The 23,516-nt window shown below is 35.9% G+C and overlaps 1 protein-coding gene across 2 annotated transcripts in view; it reads left to right on the top strand.

Moving 5' to 3' along the window:
* LOC101736860 (uncharacterized) overlaps window positions 1–23,516 on the top strand; it is a 37,047-nt gene that overhangs the window by 10,168 nt on the left and 3,363 nt on the right. The window contains exons 1-4 of one of the 2 annotated variants that reach the window (XM_021352106.3): window positions 5,354–5,492; window positions 10,456–10,582; window positions 15,139–15,441; window positions 22,236–22,350. In XM_021352106.3, coding sequence (XP_021207781.1) covers window positions 10,509–10,582; window positions 15,139–15,441; window positions 22,236–22,350 — 492 coding nt within the window. In that variant the 5' untranslated portion in view covers window positions 5,354–5,492; window positions 10,456–10,508. Of the gene's footprint in view, window positions 1–5,353; window positions 5,493–10,455; window positions 10,583–15,138; window positions 15,442–22,235; window positions 22,351–23,516 lie in introns of those variants that run through there. The other variant, XM_004932408.5, reaches the window with a different exon arrangement.

Genomic DNA, 23,516 nt, shown 5'->3' with positions numbered 1-23,516 from the left:
CCCGTTGACCCGTTGAGGGTAGTAACCATCAGCTTTTTGAGGATGTCAGGATTTCGGCACGTGATGTATCTAATGTAGCTTAGCATGCGCTGATAACAAACAGATTGTAGACAATCTACATGTGGAGCTCTTTGATTTTTGGTTGGGTAGCGGTCTATGGCACATGCGTAACAATCGTCTCCAATACCACATCTCAAATGCTCGTTTTCTTATATAAAATATTATAAATAATGTATACATAATATTTTTCAAAACAATATAAAGGGGACGGCCCATTTTAGGCCCAAAGCGGACAATAGATTAGAGAAAAAATATTTAGTGCATTAATTTTGTCATAAATAAATATGCATTTACTTTCTTCCAAATAAGCGCCACTACAGTTTACAATAAGTAGTTTAAAAAAAGTAACTCTATTGAAAAAAACAAGAATTTTATTTTTGCGGGAAAAATATTGCCAGCATCAAAACCTTTTACGTATTAAGTAAACATTTTAAGTATATAAAAAAACATATAAATAAGTCATTTTAAATATTATCATTAATCAATCGATTTTAATCGATTTTAAGCATATAAAATAACATCAAAGACATACCCATTGGACTTTAACTTGTTACTATACTTGAGACCTTAGAACTTATATCTCAAGGTGGGTGGCGCATTTACGTTGTTGATGTTTGTGGGCTCCAGTAACCACTTAACACCAGGGTGGCTGTGAGATCGTCCACCCATCTAAGCAATAAAAAAAAACTTAACTCGTATTGTTATTTAAATATGTACAACTAAAACAAAAACATAAAAAATAAAATATAATGTGTACTCGTAAAAAAAACATTAAGAAATAAATCAAATATCGGTTATTTGAAAAAATGATCGATATATGAATTTCATGTAATTATTTTTCTTTATACTGACAACACTGATTTTAATCTGACTGACTGACACTTCGCTTGCTGCTTGTGCTTGCGTTCAAAATGGATGTTTTGATTTTTCTTCGATTTATTTTGCTTTTATCAATAACGTTTCATACTACGGCTGAAAACCATTGTGTGAATTGTGGTTTTAACCTGACCGAGATTTAAAACCGTGTATATGCTCTCCTTTGCTATTTTTAGATGATTTACTAATTGTGTATGAAGATGAAGAAAATATAGATATTTAAAGAAGTATGTGTGTTTTTTATACCCTAATAACTACAATTGGATAAAAATACATTAGGAACATCTTAAACATTAAAAAAGAAAAGTTCTTGAGGTATTTATATAGAAAATTAACCTCAAAACGAGTTTTTTATTTTTATTATATTTTTTATAATAGTGGCGTCAATTTCAATATATTTTTTAGATATCTAATACATTTAAGAATTTGAATCAGTCCATTTTTATAGTAATATTTAATGTCCACCTTGGGCCTAGCACACTATGGAGAGTGGGCAATCCCCTTTACGTAATTGTCAGAGACTGAAGGTTTTTTTCTTTAATTTTAATAAATGGCACAGGTGAAGGAGATAGTTTGACGTCATTTCTGATTTTGGAAACGACATTGAATACAAATCGCGATGAACATTTAACTGGCGTAAATCATTAGTATGTTTTATGCCTCTAAATTTCATCCGAATTAAATTTAATATTTATGAAAATCCTTAATTCACATACTTAAAATCCTTAATTCACATTCTTAGTTCATCATGTTCGTTGGGCGATTTTAGGAAATTAACTCTAATGTCGTTTACAAATCATACATATTACCTTTTAAAATATATTTGTGTTTTTTTTTTTAAGTAAATGAAGGTACAGTTTTCCCAGATTTTCACAATTCATGGACAAGTAAACAAAGAAGTTGTTTTTTTTGTATGGGTGGACGAGCTCACAGCCCACATAGTGTTAAGTGGTTACTGAAGCCCATAGACATCTACAACGTAAATGAGAGGTCGTACCACCAGTGATTACGCAAACTATAATTTTGCGGGTTTGATTTTTATTACACGATGTTATTCCTTCACCGTGGAAGTCAATCGTGAACACTTGTTGAGTACGTATTTCATTAGAAAATTTGGTACCCGCCTGGGATTCGAACACCGGTGCATCGCTCAATACGAATGCACCGGAGGTCTTATCCTTTAGGCCACGACGACTTCTTGTCTGAAAATAAAGATAGAAAAATAAAGTCTTTTAGATTGTAAAAAAAATATTATTTTTTAAACGACCAATGAATGCCACTGTAGCCTCTGTTAAGGATACAAGATTCACAGTGAAAATTCATAACAAGAAATAAATTACTGTCAAATATAAAAATTTACTAAACAGGTATACGCTCGAAATTCGAATTCACGAATGGGGTGTAACGAAAAAGCTGAATCGATAAGTGGTTACCGAGATGATATTTTGGTAAACCCTACCTTAGAAAAGGTGCATGATTGCTTTAGCGACCGGACAATAATCCCGCGGGTCAAATGGGCCTTCGTTGATTTTCAAAGAGCTACAACTTTTATTCTAAGTGAGAATCATTTATTTACATTCGATTGTAGCCTAGTGTTCTAAGGTCTATATATTATCGTTCTACATAAAGAGTATATGAAATACAGGTACATATAAATTTATGGATACATTCGTTTATCTAGGGCCTAATAGCTAATTCGCGTAGTTTTGGTTGCTATCGCAGTCAGATGTAATTATTTAATCCAAATTTATTGCCCACTAGAGAGAGGCGTAAACGTTTCCCCGGAAATCGGATACGATATACAATTATATGCACATGCCTACGGGTTAACAGATCCGCCATCTCGCTATATTGGTACTATAACATTGTAGTTCTGACAGAAATGTTTACTGTCATATTTATCGCTGACAAGATTAAACGAAGCGATTAGAAACATCGGAACACATTAGCGTTGCGATAATAATGCTCGATTTCCTTACAAAAGTTTTGATGAAGTCAGCAGTTCGAACAAAAAGTTACCCCATCCGAGCCGGGGATGACAAACGACTTGCGGGCGCTGGGACATCAAGGGAATGGGCGATTTGCTTCGCGATCATTCTCAGCTTTGTTACCCCGCTCCCGGTTGTCATTCCTTGGGGATATGCTTCCATTGAGTCATTTACGAAGGCCTTTCCCAAAGTTTTTGTGTTGGCTCCATTGGAGGGATTTCGATTGTCGATTATTGTTCGTCGTTAGAGACGCGATAAAATTTGGCTTCAAATATAGTAAACCCTTTCGAATTCAGAACGTACTCGTAACATAGATTATCTCAATGAATGTTTAAAAAAAAACCTCTTATCAATTGTGCCAAAAATGTACTCGCACACAAAATCTGAAACTTATCATTGGAATAAAACCAAGGTTTTCTGAGTCGTGTGTTAAACAGTGATAAGGTTTATGATCGAAAACATACCAAAAAAACTGGAAAAAAACTTATGTGCAAAATACTACATCATCTAATCTAGATAAGGCTATCAGCTATCATGTGTGCAGATATTATAACATTGACTACGTCACATTTTTACGTACAGAGTACTTCAAAGCATGAAAATTTTATCGCGTGTTTGTAGTAAATTGTTGTAAAACGTCAAAGGACGAAATTACTAGAAATATGTATGTGCGTATGTTAAAAACTTAATCGAAAAGAAGTCCGTCTGTACGTTATTTGCACGCATGGTGAAAGTGATAAAGGTAAAACTTGTAACATGTGTCATGTAACTTTTCTCACTATTTTAGTATTTGTATTTGGGAATTGTACTTTTATTTCCTAATATAAATAAGAGTACATAACGAAACATAGTGAGGAAGGAATACATAAAAAAAAACTGATCCAATAAAGATCAAGAAAAACAGAGTAGAAAAGACTGACATTAAAAAAAAAAAGAAAAATTTACGTAGCTTGTTTGTTTATTATTTATTCGTACTCATATTATAAGTTGGTTTAAAGTTGACTATAAAAAAAATGTAATAAAAATTATTATTTTAATTTTTTAAAATCCGAAATCTCAAGCTATTTCATTTCATGATCGAGAGAGACCGTACCTAACGACTAATGCATAGCTTGTGTGTGTAATGTTCAAATTATATACTAACACACTTTCTGTGCGGAAAGGCGATAGGATATTCCTTTAAAAAACCCCTCCAGAAACTAAGCGCTTAAAACTGAGAAGTTTGCGGCTAAGTAGGTACCTATCGAATATTATGAAACACCATTATATCGTTGTTGCTGTAATCCATCAATTCTAAATGTTACGTCAAAACTCTATTCCGTACATACTTAAATTAAGTCTGATCAACAAATTTGGAGTGACCTTGACACAACACGTAAAATCGCTGCATAAACACAAGACGGTTTCATAATTTAAATCAAGCAAAAAACGCAGTCAAATGTAAAAAAATATTGTTTGCTCTCTAATCATTAATGGCAGATCAGCAATGAATTAAAGAATTGAACGTCATTGTTTCAAGGCAAGAATGACTTCATAAGGCATCAGAGCAATTCAATCAATCAATTGACGACCGGCGCTACTCAAATTGGTGCTCGATTATTCTTCTGTACAGCGAGAGTGTATGGTACGGTACACACAACGCAACGCACACATCCATGAAACATCGTACGATCTGCAGCAGCCAATGGGAGAGAACGGCGTGGTGGGCTCGGCTCCCCACCACACCGTTGGTATGCATACTTCTCAGAACGGCACTGTTAAAAATAACCACCTGTCAAACTGGGTACACACGATGTCGCCATACTCGAGGCCATTACCATTAGAGAGAGACGGACGGATGTCTTATGACCAAATTTCAATATTTAAATTTTGGATTATAAAATCGCTTCTCGGCTTATCGCAATCTAAAATTATAAAAGAAGGCTATTAATAATTAATTGTTGTTTTTGCAATTTTATTTGATCAGCTGAAAAACTTTTTAATGTCGTATACGAAAAGTATATCATAAAATTCTGACGTAACAAATAAAGGTATTCATAGGTGTCTCGAGATAAATCCGGAGACTCGATGAATTTCAAATCGCGTGCAGAACAGCTGCTAGCGCATAGTGCGCGGCGACCGCGTGTAACGAGACCGCGCTGACGCGTGTACGCCTTAACATCGTAAAAACAATATTTAGGTGTCTACTGTATTGATACAACAATCTCAATTCAAAACCACGTCGTCGTTTTTTTTTCTTACCTCAGCTGATAGCCTTGAGAGGCTATTTCAGCGTAACGTTAACTAGTAGATTAGCTCACGGGGCTCAACCGGAGTGATGCTAACACTGACCCTAGCAAGAGCAGTGCCTCGCAGAATCTACCACCGGATCGGAAACGCGACCCACTGAGAAGATCCGGCGAGAAACTCAGTGGGTTGTGTCTATGGGTTAAATCGCTCGTCGAGCCCTTCGTCGCAAGCGACGGGTTCGACGAGGACGGTGACCGGTGTTTGTGGTACCTAAAAGCATCGTTAATGGATCAGGAGGATCCGTAATGACGTGTCGTCGTTGTAACTTAAATTAATAAGGTATGGATTCCTTAGAATTATTCACGTTTATTAAAAGTAAATTCTGGTTTTGGCGGTATGCGAGGCGTTTCCCGATTGCGTATTTTAATTTTGAAGCTGTCAAAAGAAAATTATTATTACAGGACGTGTTTTAAAACAAAATCTAACACGAATAAATCTGATAAATTCTAAATCGTCATGTCTTGTGGTAAGCCGTAAATCAAATTCAAATGAATGAAGTCGAATGAACTAATTAAGTCTTAGGGTATAATTACGTGACATCTGTTAACCACGATAACTGCATAACACCAAGTGCGTATAGATCAAATCTACCCACGTAAAAAAGTACAAACCCGCGAAGGATTCTTTCAAGGCCAAGATATACTCCGGACCTGACGTAGATTGATGATCGTAAAACACAAATAGGTATACACATAGATTTCGATGGTCACAGTGATTCAGTGGAAAGGAAAGTTTATTTCTGACAACTGTACTTTCTGTCCAATAGATGTTATCGAATTAGTATCGAACTGGAACGAACCGTGTTCGAAAACTAAACAAACTGAATCTATGGTCTAATGGTTCAGAATAATTAATTCATAATTCAGCATTAAACTTTTTTTGTTGTTTTTAATTTGCCCTTTACCTTGATTAAACAATTTAGTCTTGTTTCATCGATCTAGTTGCAAATTTTTGTATCTCACAATATTAATAAAGTAAACTAAGCTGATATAATATGTATCCCATTAAATATTTTTGATCGTTATTTTTAAGACTACAGATAAGGTTTCTGACTTAATTCCATGAAGATACGATAGATGGCGCACAAGTAGTTATAATGAAATTGCATATCATTACACGGGTCAACACCAAATTTGACTTTGATTGCAAAGCATAAAATATCGATATTTTAGATCGTAATTAGGCCAAAAAAAATTACATGGCATGAAACAGTTTGCTTTTGAACTTTAATTGACCACATATGAAACAGAATGCATCAGCATCGTATTTACACTTTCGTGACATTTTAAGTTTTTCTGGGCTTGTACCAAAACACCTGATCGTTGTTTGTGACTCGAGTGCCATCTAGTGGCACTGTGTAAACGTAAACACCCAATTCTCATAGCGCGGTTTTTTTGAAAGAATTAAAGTTAATTATTGCGTGATTGTTATTAAATATTTATTATTATTATTTATTAATATTTATATTATAAAAAAATTGAAAAATAAGTATTATTACTATAACTATCACAAAAGCAAACTTTATACCAAAAATAGGTTTTTTATTTTCTTTTTTGTGAATAATTAACCAGAAAAACCTAGTATAAACGTTAGGACAAAGAACGAACTTTTTTTGTAATGTTGTGTTATCTTTTAGATACCTTTCATACTATTTATACCTATATACTTACATACCTATTTATTTTTGATATTTTTTCAATCTAGTTTTCACATCGCGTTTAAAATTATCCAACCCCTACCCCTATATTTTCGTGAAGTTCGAAACAGGATGTCGTACTTGAGGATGCTCCATCGATATACACGAGTTCAAAGCATTTTGGTTTCTCTTGAAATCGAGAGGACTTCCGAACCTCAGCTTTCCGTTTTCAAATAAACTTTGAAAGCTTTCGCCAGATCAAAGCGTACCTGCCATTTCTATTATGATCGACAAGGTTTTGACTTAAATGAGATGAAAAACCTAGTCTCAATATTTTGATCAATTCTACCACGACTTTAAATTATAACCTTAATAAGAGTATAAAATGAATAGTTAACCATTAAATTATTTTCCTTAAATTCACACGAAATCGGGCCGAATTTTACCAATCATTAAATTTACAAACGGGTTTTTCGATTGCCTTCCTAATTAATGAGTCATCCTTAACGGAGATTGAACATTTAATTAGTTTAGATATTGGTCAATTTATATTTATCTGCTTAGATGTGGTTAAAATGTAATAAAAAATTAAATATATTTTTTATTGCATAGATGAACAATGAGCTCAGGATGTATCTGGTGTTAATGATTGCCGGAGTCCATATCCTAATTAGAATGGTTGAGTAATAGTAATTAAATATTTTTTGGTAATGCTTGCAGACATGCATATATTATCTAACCCTACCCTAATTATAAGGAGACATCCTTGGCTTGGTTTTTATTGTTGATAGTGTGTACCTATTTCTGCGTACTAAGCTTTCCTTTCTCTTCTTCATTGTCTTCTTTTAAATATCTTAAAAAGTGAAGTCGTCGTGGCCTAACGGATAAGATGTCCGGTGTATTCGTGTTGAGCGTTGCACGAGTGTTCGAATCCCAGGCGGGTACCAATTTTTCTAATGAAATACGTACTCAACAAATGTTCACGATTGACTTCCACGGTGAAGGAATATCGTGTAATAAAAATCAAACCCGCAAAATTATAATTTGCGTAATTACTGGTGGTAGGGCCTTTTGTGAGTCCGCGCGGGTAGGTACCACCACCCTGCCTATTTCTGCCGTGAAGCAGTAATGCGTTTCGGTTTGAAGGGTGGGGCAGCCGTTGTAACTATACTTGACACCTTAGAACTTATATCTCAGGGTGGGTGGCGCATTTGCGTTGTGGATGTCTATGGGCTCCAGTAACCACTTAACACCAGGTGGGCTGTGAGCTCGTCTACCCATCTAAGCAATAAAAATAAATAAAAATACTAAGTCCAGAATCATTTTAGATTCGCTTTAATGTACTTTGTAAATAATAAAAAAGCTCCCAACGTTGAACAAAGCTTATAATAAAAACTAAAAGGTGTTCTTTTAAAACTAAAAGTGTTTAACACCAGGTGGGCTGTGAGCTCGTCCACCCATAAAGCAATAAAAAAAAAGCTCGAAATTTGTTTTGTATTAAAATAAATAAGCTAGAGATATCTATCTATCTATGTAGTTAATGTATTATTGATAATATTATAAAAATATTGAATATCTTTCGTTTTCTTGTTAAATCATAAACTATCAATTCGTTATTTTAATTGCAGACGAGTTTTAGATTATTTTTTTGGTATTGACAGGCATGTGTAACAGTATCTCTGTTGCAATCCACGCTGGGAAGTACTTTTCAGTGAACTTTCTCGGATACTATTCAGATGTAATAATAAAATACGTAAATACGGGCTGTGCAGTGTAGAATAGCACCATCCTTTATCATTTTATAGGCTTCGTAAAAGGCGACTAAAGATGATTTCAAATAATGGGCAGCAGAGTCCATTGAATATTTTACTAGTGTACTTCGATCGAGAATAGGCACTTACTGGCAGTAGGGCGTTTGTTAAACTCGCATGGATTGTTATCATCTTCTTTCCTATTTCTGCCGCGAAGAAGTTATGTGCTCCGATTTGCAGAGTGGAATAGCTTATTCTACAATACACTTGATAATACAATACGGTAGCCAGCGGCTTTGCGGCTTGCTAGGCGGCTGGCATTGCTGAAGTCCATGGGCGACGGTAACCACTCACCATCAGGTGGGCCGTGCGCTCGTCTGCCTACAAGGGCAATAAAAAAAAAATACATGTGTGCAATTCACACGTGGTAGAAGTGAAACCTTCCAAAATTAAAATACAATTATCCTAAACGTCTTTAGTATATGTAAAATTTTGTCATTAGTAAATAATTGTAAGGTAGCGCCCTCTGTGAATTGATATTTTAATTTCACGTATAATCCTAAATTAAAATTCACTACAAGAGCTTTCATACACACGTTAGTATTAAAAAATCTCACAGATGGCGCTGTATTAAATAGTATGTATATTTCTGTCTCATTCTTTGCTGGCTTCATCCTACACATTTTTGTATTTGTGTCTCTTACCTGTCGTTTTTTCCGTTGCATCCGGTTTGAAATCACAACGATTCTAAAGAAGTTTTCACTTCAAAAACTTCGACTTCATGGTTCAAGGTGAGTGGTGGCATTCGCATTTTGATGTCTAAGGACGCAGGTAACATTTAAAAACAGTTGGATCGTGAGCTTATTCATCTATGTAAGTAATAGTAATTGAAAACAAAGCAATTCATATCTGGCTGTACGAAAAAGGCGACAAGGCCATCCTTAAATGTAAAATATTGTTTCAAGTGTGCGGAATAATAATACTACTGTTTACATATGACATCCTCTTCATCATTAGAATTCAGAAGTTTAAAAGCGTTGATTTAGCGTATTGTATTTGCTCTGCAAAGATAAAATGTGTTTTTATGTGAGTGAATTATTAATAAAATCACACTTATTTACTTGGACATTTGTAAATTATACCTAAATACTACTATGTGAATTTTATCGCTCTTTTGCATTTAAGCAACATATACATATTACTAGTGACGTAGTGTCAGTCGAATTGAGGTAACACATTATTGAAGTGAAACTTCTTTATCGACGTAGGGAGGAAAAAACGTATGTAACGTTTTTCGGTTACGCGCCATTTTAATTTCTTCCGTTACGCGCCATGTTTATTTATTTCTATTTATTTATATCAATAGATGTCGCTGCTCGTACATTCAACAATTCCTGAATCGCGGTGACGAGATGTTACACAGTTGATAGATGTTCTCGTATTTCTCTTGCTAAATCATACCTACCTGGCGTCGGGCTACCGTGATCGTGCAGGCGGTTTCCCCGGGGTGCGGCTGCTCCATTGCACTGCGGAGTGGTTGACCCTTGCGATTATTTTTATATTTTATAAGTTTCACTTCTACCGTGTGTGACTTTGCACACACACACATTTTGTTTTATTGAGTAAACTTTTCAGTTTGACTTTTGGAAGAGTATACTCGTAGTATTAAATAAAATCAATCCGTGGGGACTCACAGTACAATCAAGATACCGTGGCTGAGCCTTTGATTGCCCACCGGTCCTGGAGAAGCTGGAAAGGCCTTCGGGCCACCAGTAATCTTTCAATCATTAAAAAAAAAAAGTACAATCAAGAACTCAGCACTTCAAAGCTAACAAAAATATTATCTTTGTGACAGATGCCGTTAAGGAGAATTGTAACAAGTATGAAGACCTGCTTCAGAGGTGTTCCATGGGGCTACCGGTTCTCAGTTCTCCCAACATAAGTTTCGCACTAACGCGTGACGATTTGGACAAGAGCTGCATGTAAGATGAACTTTAATTAAATACATTTATCACGATCTGAATTAAAACTACTTTTACTACTAATAACAATAACACTGTCAATCCTCAAAATCGTATAGTACTTAATTTTGAGTTTTAAATAATAATATAAAATAGTGAAGTTCGGTCAAGCTTTGTCGTTACTAAATCGAAGTCGGAAGGAATCGATGACAGGTTGAAATTAATAAACTCATTTATTGAAAAGAGTCGCGGCTAACTTAGCTATCGTATCTTAAAGATAGGAAAGAATATCTTCATACCAGAATTTCCCTGGAGTACCGACAGAAACTTTACAATGTTTTACTAGATTACCGAAGGACAACCCATACATTTTTAAATCTACAAATGTACCAAAAATACATTACTGAGGTGTCATGAAACTTAAGAACTTGTCTCCTGCTGTTAGAATATGATTATATTACTGATTTAATTCGAAAATATTTGAGAAGCACGACTTTAAAACGTAATTCCCCGAACAAAGTTGTGTGCAAACTTTTAATACTGCACAATGATTTGTGTAAACAAAACTTTAAGGTTAAAATTTGTTATGCAAACATTCGGACACAACGTTAACAAACAATATAAACTGCGCTAAGCCACGTTTTGTAAACAAACTCATAAACTAATTTTCCTTCAACGCACGAGACAATTGTTTCGATTGAATAAGGCTTCCTTGTATGGAAAATGCTTACGCAAGAAATCAAGTGTCTATTGTATCGGGCTTTTTTCTTCAGTTTTCCTTTATTTATTACCCTATGGCCTACTTTGTGTAATTGATTACCGGGGTCCATGGATACCACAACGTAAATGTCACTTTCTTGACAGGTCTAAATCTCAGTATTACGGCTGCTCCATCTTTCTAATCGTATGATTACTTCACGACAAAAATCGGCTGGATGGTACGATGCTGGCTGACAATAATACACCCTAGTACTAGAAAATGGCGGTTGGCCAGTTAGACCACAATACTTAAAGATCGCTGCTCGACATTTTCCTTGAATCCGAATCTCTTAGGCGCATTTTAAGACGCCCACTGGGAAGACATGGCTATTTTAGACCACTGCACTGAGAATTACTAACTCAATACATATTTTAGTTTAATGTTAATCCTATTATAAATATAAAATGTTTGTTTAGGAAATATAAATCACGAACAAAATTCACAATTAATAACTTACATTTTTGATATGAAACATCTATAGTCGCGCGTAAATGGAGGAAGAGATAGACCTAAGAAGAAATGGATGGATTGTGTGAAAGACGATATGTGTTAGAGGGGAGTGAGCGAAGAAACGGTATATGACAGAGGAGTATGGAAGGAGAAAACATGTTGCGTCGACCCCAGGTGACTGGGGCAAAAGAATCATGATAGTCGCACGTAAAACTTGATTGCTGGCGTGGCGACGCATGCCGTGGTGACGCGTCGCCATACGCAAGCGACTGTTTCTTAATATTCATATTTTAATTTTCATTATGCCACATGAATTTCCTGTCGTAATAATTATCCTTTGTTGCACCTATACTTGTACAAAATAATATCAATGTATCACATCTGCCAGCCTTCTCGTGATGGCAAAATTTTTGGACTCCACATTATGAATAACAACAAAGTATAAATATATAATAAAATATTCGTATACAGGATATCGCTGGCAAGTCTTCTCATTTGCGTTTAATTTTCCGAAACATGTGAAAGTTTTGATGAAGATGACGCAAACGAGTGACTCCCGACACCGGAACGGCTCGGCAGTTATACAGTTAGCTCGTCTTAATTTAGAGCCCTTGTTTGTGGTAAATAGCAATTCGAAACTAGTTGTCTGACTGGGTAAGTTCAGTGTAAGCTTTACGACTCCCTCTGAATAGCCAATGGGGCACTTTGCTGCGGTCCGCGCGGTTAATAACAAATTACGGAGCTAAGTTCAAAGAGAATCTTCATAATGTTTCGACTTAATAGGTGTAATACGACAGATATATCTTTATAATCAGTAAGAAATGTATACCTACAGGGAATTTTAATTTAATCTCACGTATATAGTTTAAATGGTATTGTTTGTATAATAAAAAAGAGATAACAAAATAAGTATCTTTTAAAGTTATTCAGTAATTCCGTTCACTGCGCTTCCACGTTAACTGCTGATTTTTTATCGGCCTATGCACGCGAGTGAACACAATGGAATGTTGTCACCACCACATACAGAGATCAGAAAATGGAAATAGGAAATTATTTAACCAGAAATTATGGTAATCGACATCTATTCATTTATACTTACTGATAACAGAGAGATTCGAAATTTAAATGCATCGGATATATTTTTTTGGTCTGCGGGCCGAACCTTCTACGAGTTCCCTGCGCCTAGGGGGCGCTCGGAATATGTAAGACTTGACGGTCTGCAGATGTAGAGGGTACACCGCGGACCCAAGAATGTTTTAGGGCTCTGCCCACTTAACGACTCCCCTTGCACTCTCTCGGCCCAGAGTCAGAACCTTGGTAGAGTAGGGGGTTCCCGCGGTCAACACTACAACCAAACTCGCGGCGCCATCCCTAGGATGCCCGACCGACAGGTCGTCGACGACTCTGTCGACCGTCTCGATACGGCAGCCTGAAAGGCTGCCCCAGATGATGCTGCTGATGTTCCGGAATACCCCGCTGGCCAGAACCAGCCTGTCAGCTCGGAACGCGATACACCGCCAACCGGTTGCACTAAACAACGATTCCGTTCAACTGCTACCATGCAGCGCGCTAGAGCGCAGGAAGCACGCTGCGCGGTATTGCCCCCTCAGGTCGCCCCGTGACCTTCACCGGGGGGAGGTCGCGTCCTACAAGGCCTGAAGTCGGGTAAAAGTCCTTCTCCGGCCCCCGGCTTAGCGGTGAAGGATAGGTGCGGAAAGGGATGAGGCCTCCTTCTCTCGTTCCACCGTCTCCTGCGAAATGGTGGACTCGCAGAAGTCGAGCATCGCCTTCCAGGACAAACCTTTGACACCCTACCCAGATGTGGGCTTCAAAAGATTCACTTACTTGCGATGAACATTCCAAAATTGACAGAAGTTATTAGAAGCAATTCTCGCAACCAATAAATTGAATTTGTGCGGGTTAATTGATGACCCGTGTTTAACTTATTAAGCTTATCGTCCATTGAAAGAGTTTCAATCTACGACCAGCGATTAATTATCTATATATTACAGATTTTTCGATACTGAACTCTTAAATAGGATTGTGATATTTATATGTAGGAAATTTGTATTATCTCATCCAAATTTTTTATCCTGAAGTGTAATTAGTTATTTATGTTTTATTATATTTTTCAGAAATATACTCCATATTTGATTACTGTTTTTTGAGTATGATTAATGCGATGATAAATAAAAAATTAAAAAGAATATGTACCTAAATTGTAAATATTTTATTTTTCGCTTTCAATACTATAAAGTATGCGCTTCATTTAAAAGAGAAATAAATAGTACTTTATCCTTTTCTAAACTAAAAGATACTGTTTAATTTTATAAACTAATAGAATAGGTACATGTTTATAAGTCGTTCAAAGTTAAAAACTAATTTTCTTAAAGTTTTTAGTTAAGCCTCTTCAATTCTAAAAGTGCTATGTGATAACAATAAAAACTAAAAACTCGGTATTGAATCGTGAAAGTAGTTTTAATTGTGTCTACGAAAATTTGAGAAAATATTAAAGAGTAGAAGTTACTTTGAATAGAACTTTCGGGTTATTATACGTACGTCTCAAGGCCAAGGGCTGTGGTTGACTTCTCGATTCTTGTCTATCAACGCCAAAAACCAGTTTCTTTATTAATCGAGTGTCACGGTGAAGTAATTTCAAATTTTTTTTTATTGCTCAGGTGATTGGACGAGTTCACAGCCCACCTGGTGTTAAGTGGTTACTGGAGCTCATAGACATCTATAACGTAAATGCGCCACCCACCTTGAGATATAAGTTCTAAGGTCTCAAGTATAGTTACAACGGCTGCCCCACCCTTCAAACCGAAACGCGCGGACTCACAAGAGGTCCTGCCACCAGTATTCTTTTTTTTATTTTTATTGCTTAGATGGTTGGACGAGCTCACAGCCCACCTGGTGTTAAGTGGTTACTGGAGCCCATATACATCTACAACGTAAATGCGCCACCCACCTCAAGATATAAGTTTTAAGATCTCAGTATACCCCACCCTTCGAACCGAAACGCATTACTGCTTCACGGCGGAAATAGGCGGGGTGGTGGTACCTACCCGTGCGGACTCCCAAGAGGTCCTACCACCAGTGATTACGCAAATTATAATTTTGCGGGTTTGATTTTTATTACACGATGTTATTTCTTTACCGTTGAAGTCAGTCGTGAACATTTGTTGAGTACGTATTTCATTAGAAAAATTGGTACCCGCCTGCGGGATTCGAACACCGGTGCATCGCTACATACGAATGCACCGGACGTCTTATCCTTAAGGCCACAACAACTTCGAGACTTATTCTGTTGGGCTATTTTAAAAACAGAATAAACAAATACAATAGATAACATACGCTTTCGTTACAGAGACCTCCTTGCCGGTATCAAATGCATAGACAACTACACGGACGCGTGTATGGAGAAACGCGAGAAATTCCTCTTCCGTCGGATCTACGCTGGCATCACGGACGTCGTCCAAAGATTGTGCACCAGAGGTGAATACCAGGATGAATACCTGAAACATGCGACTTGTGTGAAAAGCGTCCGATCAGAATACGAAGTATGCAGTAAGAACTATGAAGTTACATTGACCACTTTGAGTAGCCGTAATGAGTATCAGACTGATGATATGTCAACAACACACGAAGACTACTTGAAGACTGTTTGTTGGTGAGTATTTATCATTAGAGTACATGTAGGTATGCGAATTTACGTGCTATCCACTCATAAACAGATCATATTTAATGACTTATTTATGTAGTTTTATTGTACTAGACAATCTCACGGCATTTCGTGACCTCATTTCGTGTCTCGATGTGGTGGTAGATTCTGCGAAGCACTGCTCTTGCTAGGGCTAGTGTTAGAAAATGGCGGGAATAGCCTCTTAAACTACCAGCGAATAGGGAGACAAAAAAAAGTTCTCTATGGTATCCTTTTACTCCTCAACAACCGGTTGGCTTCGGTTCGTTTGCCCATCTACGTAACATTTAAAAAATAAAAACTTATGCTATAAAAATCGATCTAAATACGCAGTGTCACATCCGAGAACCGGATCTTATGACATGAACACGTTCGAACGGCATTCCTTCGATTACATTTTAAACGCGAAAATATATAATATCATTTAGAAAAAACACAAAACCAAAAAGAATAATATTTACTGTTAATTAATTTGTTACTGTTACTTTAAATTGACTTTTACTTTTTATGTGTTTAATTAAATTTTAGATTTAAAAAAATACTATTTGACTAATACTAAAACAAAAAAAAAATCAAAAAACAAAATTTAAATTTTTAAATAACCACTCAAAAGTGTTTCCCCAACTGAATACTTCATTACGCGGAAACTTTTCTCGTTCAAATAATTAAGGTTTCAGGGCGACACTTAGAAAACAATTTTCTTCAAAAAAAAATCACCATTAAATTAATTCGAACACAGAATTGAAAATAAAAAACGGAACTTATTAAAAACGAGGTCTGATTGAGACATCTGCCAGTACGACTAATGAATGGCGTCACTCAATTTGAGTTCCACAAATTAAACTGTCATGGAAGTTGTCAAGGAAACTTCTGCGGAATTCTAAAAGATGATCTCGAGACTTAAAATTAAATATTCAATGTTCGGTGTAAAACATTTTTTTTTATTGTCTATAGATACCGTCAACGATCTTGAGGCATGAGGTCGAACCCCCAATTTCATTGTATTAAGGCTCTTCCACACTCCAAACCAAGCATGACTCTCGCGACAAAAATGGCCATTATGACATTTTAAATATGAGTTTTAACATTAACTGAAGAACGTATCGTAAGTTAGTATAGGAGTCAGAGGGATTCACCATCGTCCTGCCTATTTCTGGAGTTCAATCATCTACATGTTACGGATTGACACACATATGATGTATCAGCCGTTGTTTTAATGTTGGTCACAGTGTTCACATTGTGTTGGGCTCGGATAACTCCAGTTTGACCACGGCCCATCATCGTCATCATTGAAACACTATTAAAGCCTTCCCTGAATCTTGTATTAGATTGAAAACACAATTTAGGGTCTCTTAGTCCTGTCTCCTGACGTAATACGAACGTATTTCTCCAGAGGGTTTTTTCGGAACTATTGATTCGTCGGTTGATAACAGAGAAATGTTTAAAAAGATTCGAGTTTTTCTTTTCAGAACATAGAAATTAGATATAGTTAGGTTACGTAATCATAATAATCTCATAGTAGCGAAAGGTTGTTGATTTATCCTCTTGTTAATTAAAAGAACAGCGAACTAACACGACTTTGTAAATGAGAGTCTAATATAGTACAAAAAGGAAGCATTTAATTATATAACATTGTTACTGTTAAAAACAAGTGAGCCTTTGTTGCCAAGAAGTATCTACTACTCCTACAAGAAGTATCTATAATAGTTACTGGTGGTAGGACCTCTTGTGAGTCCGTACGGGTAGGTACCACCACCCCGCCTATTTCTGCAGTGAGGCAGTAATGCGTTTCGGTTTGAAGGGTGGGGCAGTAGCTGTAACTTCATTTACTGAGACCTTAGAACTTACATCTCAAGGTGGGTGGCGCATTTACGTTATAGATATCTATGGGCTCCAGTAACCACTTAACACCAAGTGGGCTGTGTGCTCGTCCACCCATCTAAGCAATAAAAAAATCTAGAAGTACCTTTTTTATTTTTATTGCCGTATAGGCAGACGATCATACGGCCCACCTGATGGTGAGTGGTTACCGTCGCTCATGGATGTCAGCAATGCCAGGGGCAGAGCCAAGCTGCTGCCTACCGTTTAATACTCTCCACAAGCCTCGTTTGAAGAAGGACATGTCATAGCGCTAGCTAAAAATGTCGAATAAAATTTGAACACATACACGAGTTGGTCACACCCAGAAAGAAAAATCTAATTTGCATTAACTTAGATATAATATTATGCTTTCATCTCAACACTTAATTTACGAATCACCAACGAAAAAAAACATGTTAAACGATTTTAAATATTCGGATGCAAATCAGAGGTTCATTAATTTTATGGGTTTCGCTTAATATTTTCCAAATCTCTGCGTAAGCCGATAATACCATACTAAATACATTTTTTGCTTAGCTTCTGCCGTTAAAGTCTGATTAAGATTCGAAACGGATTAACCGGGGCACTTAAGGTTTTTTGTCGTTTTAATGATTCCTTTATCGCACTCATTTCGAACAATTGTTCAAACATTTATTGTTAATACCAGATAGCTTTTACATAACTTACTGGGTTTTTATCGCATAGCGCGAATTAAATTCTGAGAATTAATTAAGAATAAAATAATCATTATTTAAAAATATAGAAGCATTTTATAAACCTTTACACTTCTCGGCGATGTCAACATGGACCCCGCCTAGTTTCATTAGAAACGAGCTACTCAGTCTGCATGAAAAATACTGGTGGGATTAAAAGTGAATTACTGAAGTCGTCGTGGCCTAACGGATAAGACGTCCGGTACATTCGTGTTTAGCGATGCACCGCTGTTCGAATCCCGCTGGCGGGTACCAATTTTTGTAATGAAATACGTACTCAACAAATGTTCACGATTGATTTCCACGGTGAAGGAATAACATCGTGTAATAAAAATGAAACCCGCAAAATTATAATTTGCGTAATTACTGGTGGTAGGACCTCTTGTGAGTCCGCACGGGTAGGTACCACCACCCTGCCTATTTCTGCCGTGAAGCAGTAATGCGTTTCGGTTTGAAGGGTGGGGCAGCCGTTGTAACTATAATTCAGACCTTAGAACTTATATCTCAAAGTGGGTGCTTTTTTATAAAATTGCCAAACCAACCAGTAATTTGGTCAAGGAGTTTTTAATGTATATATATATTTTTTAGTTTTTCCACGAACGCGGCTTTTGCAACCCATTCACTAATCTGCTTTTTGAACAAATAAAACTAGACAACGAAAACGAAGCTACATACATGCATTTCCATGAGTAATCTGTTCCCTTCTATAGTATTTTTGTGTTCCGCTCAGTTTTTCCTAGTTGAAACATTCGTACGTTATCTCAGGATATATACACCGCTGCATGTTCACTGACGCATCGGAGAGTTGAACAAAAACAATGGGAATATTTTTGTTTTCAGAAGCATCAAAATAAAATGCAATACCCCAGTGAACGAATTGAAATAATCGTGTTAACATGATATAGGTTTTAAAACTAGTTTTTTCCAATGTTGTTTTTCTCATTCGAAGGAAATTTTTAACGGGAATAGGCTGTTTGTTCATATTTTTGTATTTCAATCATGAGCCTTACACAGGCTGATTATTTCTCTTTATCGCTATCCTCAATAGACTTTCAGGTTCGAATAAAAGAAATTAAAGTATCGAGACGAGACCGCGACCCATATTTTTAAAGAACACTCAAACTACTGTCATACAAAAATGCTTTGGTCCCAAGTACTTTACTGAAAACATCTTCAAGTGTATCCAAATTCTTACATTTTACTACTAAAAATCTTACACTTTATATTGTTAAATAGAAGTGCAGCAGAAATGTACAATTTATCTTTAAATTTTTTTTAATATGAATATTTGTTTTGTTATCTACGTGCTGCTCACAACATGGTTTATCCGATGAATGATGAAAATACAGTTTTCTAGAAACGTCACTAATGTTATCAGTGTACAACAGATGTAAATTATTATTTTTTATTGCTCAAATGGCTGAATGACCTATCGGCTCACCTGGTGTTAAGTGGTTCCCAGAGTCCATAAATACTTACAACCTAAAGGCCACCATCCACCTTGAGACACGAGTTCTAAAATATACTGATATTTTACAGAAGGCTGCCCTACCTTTCAAAGCGAAACGTATTACTGCTTCGCGGCAGAAATAGGCAGGGTGGTGGTACCTACCCGTGCGGTCTTACACCACTTAATACGCAAATTAAAATTTTTGCGGATTTGATTTTTATGCACTATGCTATTCCTTCACCATGGAAGTAATTCGTGAACATTTGTAAAGTCTGTATTTCATTAGAAAAATTAGTACCAACGGGATTCGAACACCAACACACTCGCATCGCTCAATACAAATACACTGGGCGTTTTAGCCTTTTAGACCATGAGGAGGAGGACTTCCTAAGTAATATCAACAAATATATCCATTTCATACATTTAGTGGTAATCATATCGGAGCGTGATTTGCAGTTGTCGAAAAGTATCTCACCGATCAGATTACATATTTTCGTTGTGAAAGTAATTCATTTGCCAAATTCAGTTTAGAACAACATTGTGTTAAAAATCTTAACATCATTGTAAATATGCTCATGCTTGTTCTGTGTAAATGAGGCTTCAATCGAGTCTTTTATCGAGACTTTTCACTATATGCTAGATGACAATAATTATCAAAATTCAATCCAAAAACTAACTCTCAATAAATGAATTCAATGTATTTAAATTTACATAAGAGAAACATTCATGCAACATTCTATGAGTTGCAACATTTTATAGAGTACTAAACGCGCTTATACGATGCAAATTGGAGGAGCTAAATCTAATAGCAACTTGTTTCTATAACAGTATTGTTCAACTAATGAACATATTGTTCTTTTATTAGGGATGTCCAAAGTTTTAAAATTAAATGCTGTTGTCACATTCGAATTATAGCTAGTTTTACTTTTAATTTTAATTTTTTATTTCCAACGCTTCAAACAATTTACAGTTATCGTGTTGGCCACGGATGGCTGACGGCCGAAGTAACCGTAAAACTGGTTTTTATTGTTGGTTTAAATCACGTAAGCCAAAGGAGCGTTATTCAATACCCAGATAAATTCCAGACCAGACAGTTGTTATTTCGTCAATTTATACGACAGTAGAATTTTTAAATTGTAAATTATTTCGCGGAATGATTCAATAGGAAAACGTCAGAATTTAGCATAAAATAGAATCGTGCCAATTTTTTTATTCAAAAAGCTCATTTTTAATGATGATTTAAAAAAGAAAAGAGTAAATTGAATTGACGACGACAATGAAAAAGAAATAAGCTAAGCCTTTTTCGGGCGATATTCTGTCATACATTTGGCACTTTGTTTATACTTATATACATAGTTAACGTAAAAAAAAAAAACCAAATTACAGAGCTATATAAAAATATATATCTATATAAAAATATATTCGGCAATTATATCGCAATTATATTCGGCAATCGCGTTGGCCGTTGGACCCACAACTTTGAGGGTACAACGAAGGCATTCGTCTGTAATTTTTGCTTTAGATTACGCGTTCATCAACACGATTTTTTTGTGCGTTGTAGTATACAAAACAATAATTAACTATTCAAATAAATTATTATTATTTATACACGAATATTCGTCCACTAGTTAAAATTCGTCGATTATAACGGACGATTCAAAATGTATTTTTTCTCTGTTGTTTTGTCGTTGACATTTTTCTTTCCTTTTTTGTTAGCAGCGTTAAAGTTTCTAAACAGATAAAAACTATTTATACATAGCTGATGTACATACATTGCCCAAGTCGACTTCATAGATAACTAATATATGAGACTCGACTTTTACATAATATACATGTTTAATAATTTTTCTAAACATTTAAACGTTTCTTTTATTAGTTTCGTTTTAAAAAATTTAATCTACATATATTATTTCAAAATATTCGGAACATATTCCTTTTTATTTTTTTAAGGGATTTTATGACCTGGTAACTGAGGCCTTTAGGTCAAGTCTTATTTTAATTTTTAATCTTATGAAAAATGATAAATATGGAGTGAAATGAAATAAAATGAAATGAAATGAAGAAGATTAATTTGAGACATTAATCAACTGGGATGAAATTAAAAGAAATGAGATGAGATGAGATGATATGGGATGAAATATAATCTTAATAAAATGGTGGTCCTTGACTGAGATTTTTTCAGTGGACTTTTTGGAGGAACCCGAGCAGTTTTATTTCATTTTCCCACATTTGTGCACTGTCACAGATATTGAACAGTTAATAAACCACCATTATTACACATTTAAACCTGAAGATACACTAAATAGACAAAATAAAACAAATCACACAACTTCACTCCTCGCGTTCCCGCCAAAAAGTCGGAACATACTCCTTGGAGTAATCGTACGCAGATACTAAAAAAATATTTGCTATTCAATTTCTTAAGTAACAGTATAGTAATCTATACTAATATATAAATCTACAGTGGTTTTTACGGATGTTCCGTTATAACTACTGAACCATCCATCCGATTGACTTGAAATTTGGTATCCATGTAGAAAATACATGCACTTAATGGATAATATTTATATGAGTATGACTCCCTAAACCAGAGCAGGGCGTTAATGATGAGAATCTTTGTGGGGGTGAGAAATAATAATGTTAATTTTCAATGCCCAGCGAAGCGGACGGGTACAGCTAGTATCTAAAAATTATAAGAGAAAAAAAAGTGAAATTATTTAATCATACAATATTATTTCCAGTTCATTCCAAGAGTATCTACTGTGCTCTGAGCAGACAGTTCTAAAGGCTTGCGGAGATGAGGCTGCCTTGTTCACCAGCGAATTCCTGAAAAGCATGGCATCGAATATCATTAAGGTATGTGCAGGAAATTCAATCGTTTTAAAACTATTTATATGTGAAGCGGTTGAACAAGTGACTTAGATATCGCCGTCCTTTTGTAGAATAACATTTGTCTATATTTTCATTCGGATCATAATGATACTCTATATGACTATCTATGAATCAGAATTATTAAATGTTCACCCACAATTATTCGAAGTGGGATAAGAGAAAGTGTGGACAAAAGCTAAATATAATATACTTTAGGCTAGTAAACTGGTGATGATAAAGTGCCCTTTCTACTTTTTAAATTAATAATTCTTAGATACATTTTTTATTAGTTATATTTTTTTTAAATATTGTTCTTAAATGTTAACGAGGTTACGGCCCACCTAGTGTTAAGTTACCGGAGCCCATATAGACATCAATGTCGCAAATGCCGCCGCCCATTTTGTGACATAAGTTCTAAGTCTCAGTTCTGTAGTACAACGGCTTGACCTTTCAAACCGAAACGACCTAACATTACTGTTTCACGACAGATTCAGTACTTAGCACTTAGTCAGTTTAAAGGTCATCGTGGCCTAAAAGATAAAACGTTCGGTGCATTCGTGTCGAGCGATGCAACGGTATTCGAATCCCGCAAGCGGGTACCAAATGCGTACTTAACAAATGTTCACGATTGACTTCCACGGTGAAGAATAAAATTGGAACCCGCAAAATTATAATTTGCGTAATTACTGGTGGTAGGACCTCTTGTGAGTTCGCACGGGTAGGTACCACCACCTGGCTATTTCTGCCGTGAAGCAGTAATGCGTTTCGGTTTGAAAGGTGGGGTAGCCGTTGTAACTATACCGAGACCTTAGAACTCATATATCAAGGTGGGAGGCGGCATTTACGTTGTAGATGTCTTTGAGCTCCGGTAACCACTTAACATCAGGTGGGCTGTGAGCACGTCCACCCATCTAAGCAATAAAAAATAAAAAAATAAAAAAAACCTACTCCTGCAGGCTCACAATACTCACCATACGACCATTATAAATCTTGGTATTGATTCCCATCTCGATTAGATTTGTCCGATGTTACTTACCACTGCTGTTAACTAATTGAGTAGAGTGCGATTCCGAAACTCGTAAGAAGCGTACTTACTACAGTCGAATAACACAAAGACGCATTTGACAAAATAAAAGTTTCGCGGATAACGG

Source organism: Bombyx mori, chromosome 17, assembly GCF_030269925.1.
Source record: "Bombyx mori chromosome 17, ASM3026992v2".
In the NCBI taxonomy this organism is placed as follows: domain Eukaryota; kingdom Metazoa; phylum Arthropoda; class Insecta; order Lepidoptera; family Bombycidae; genus Bombyx; species Bombyx mori.
The sequence above is the reverse complement of the archived record's forward strand: the minus strand, read 5'-3'. Positions and strand labels throughout refer to the sequence as shown.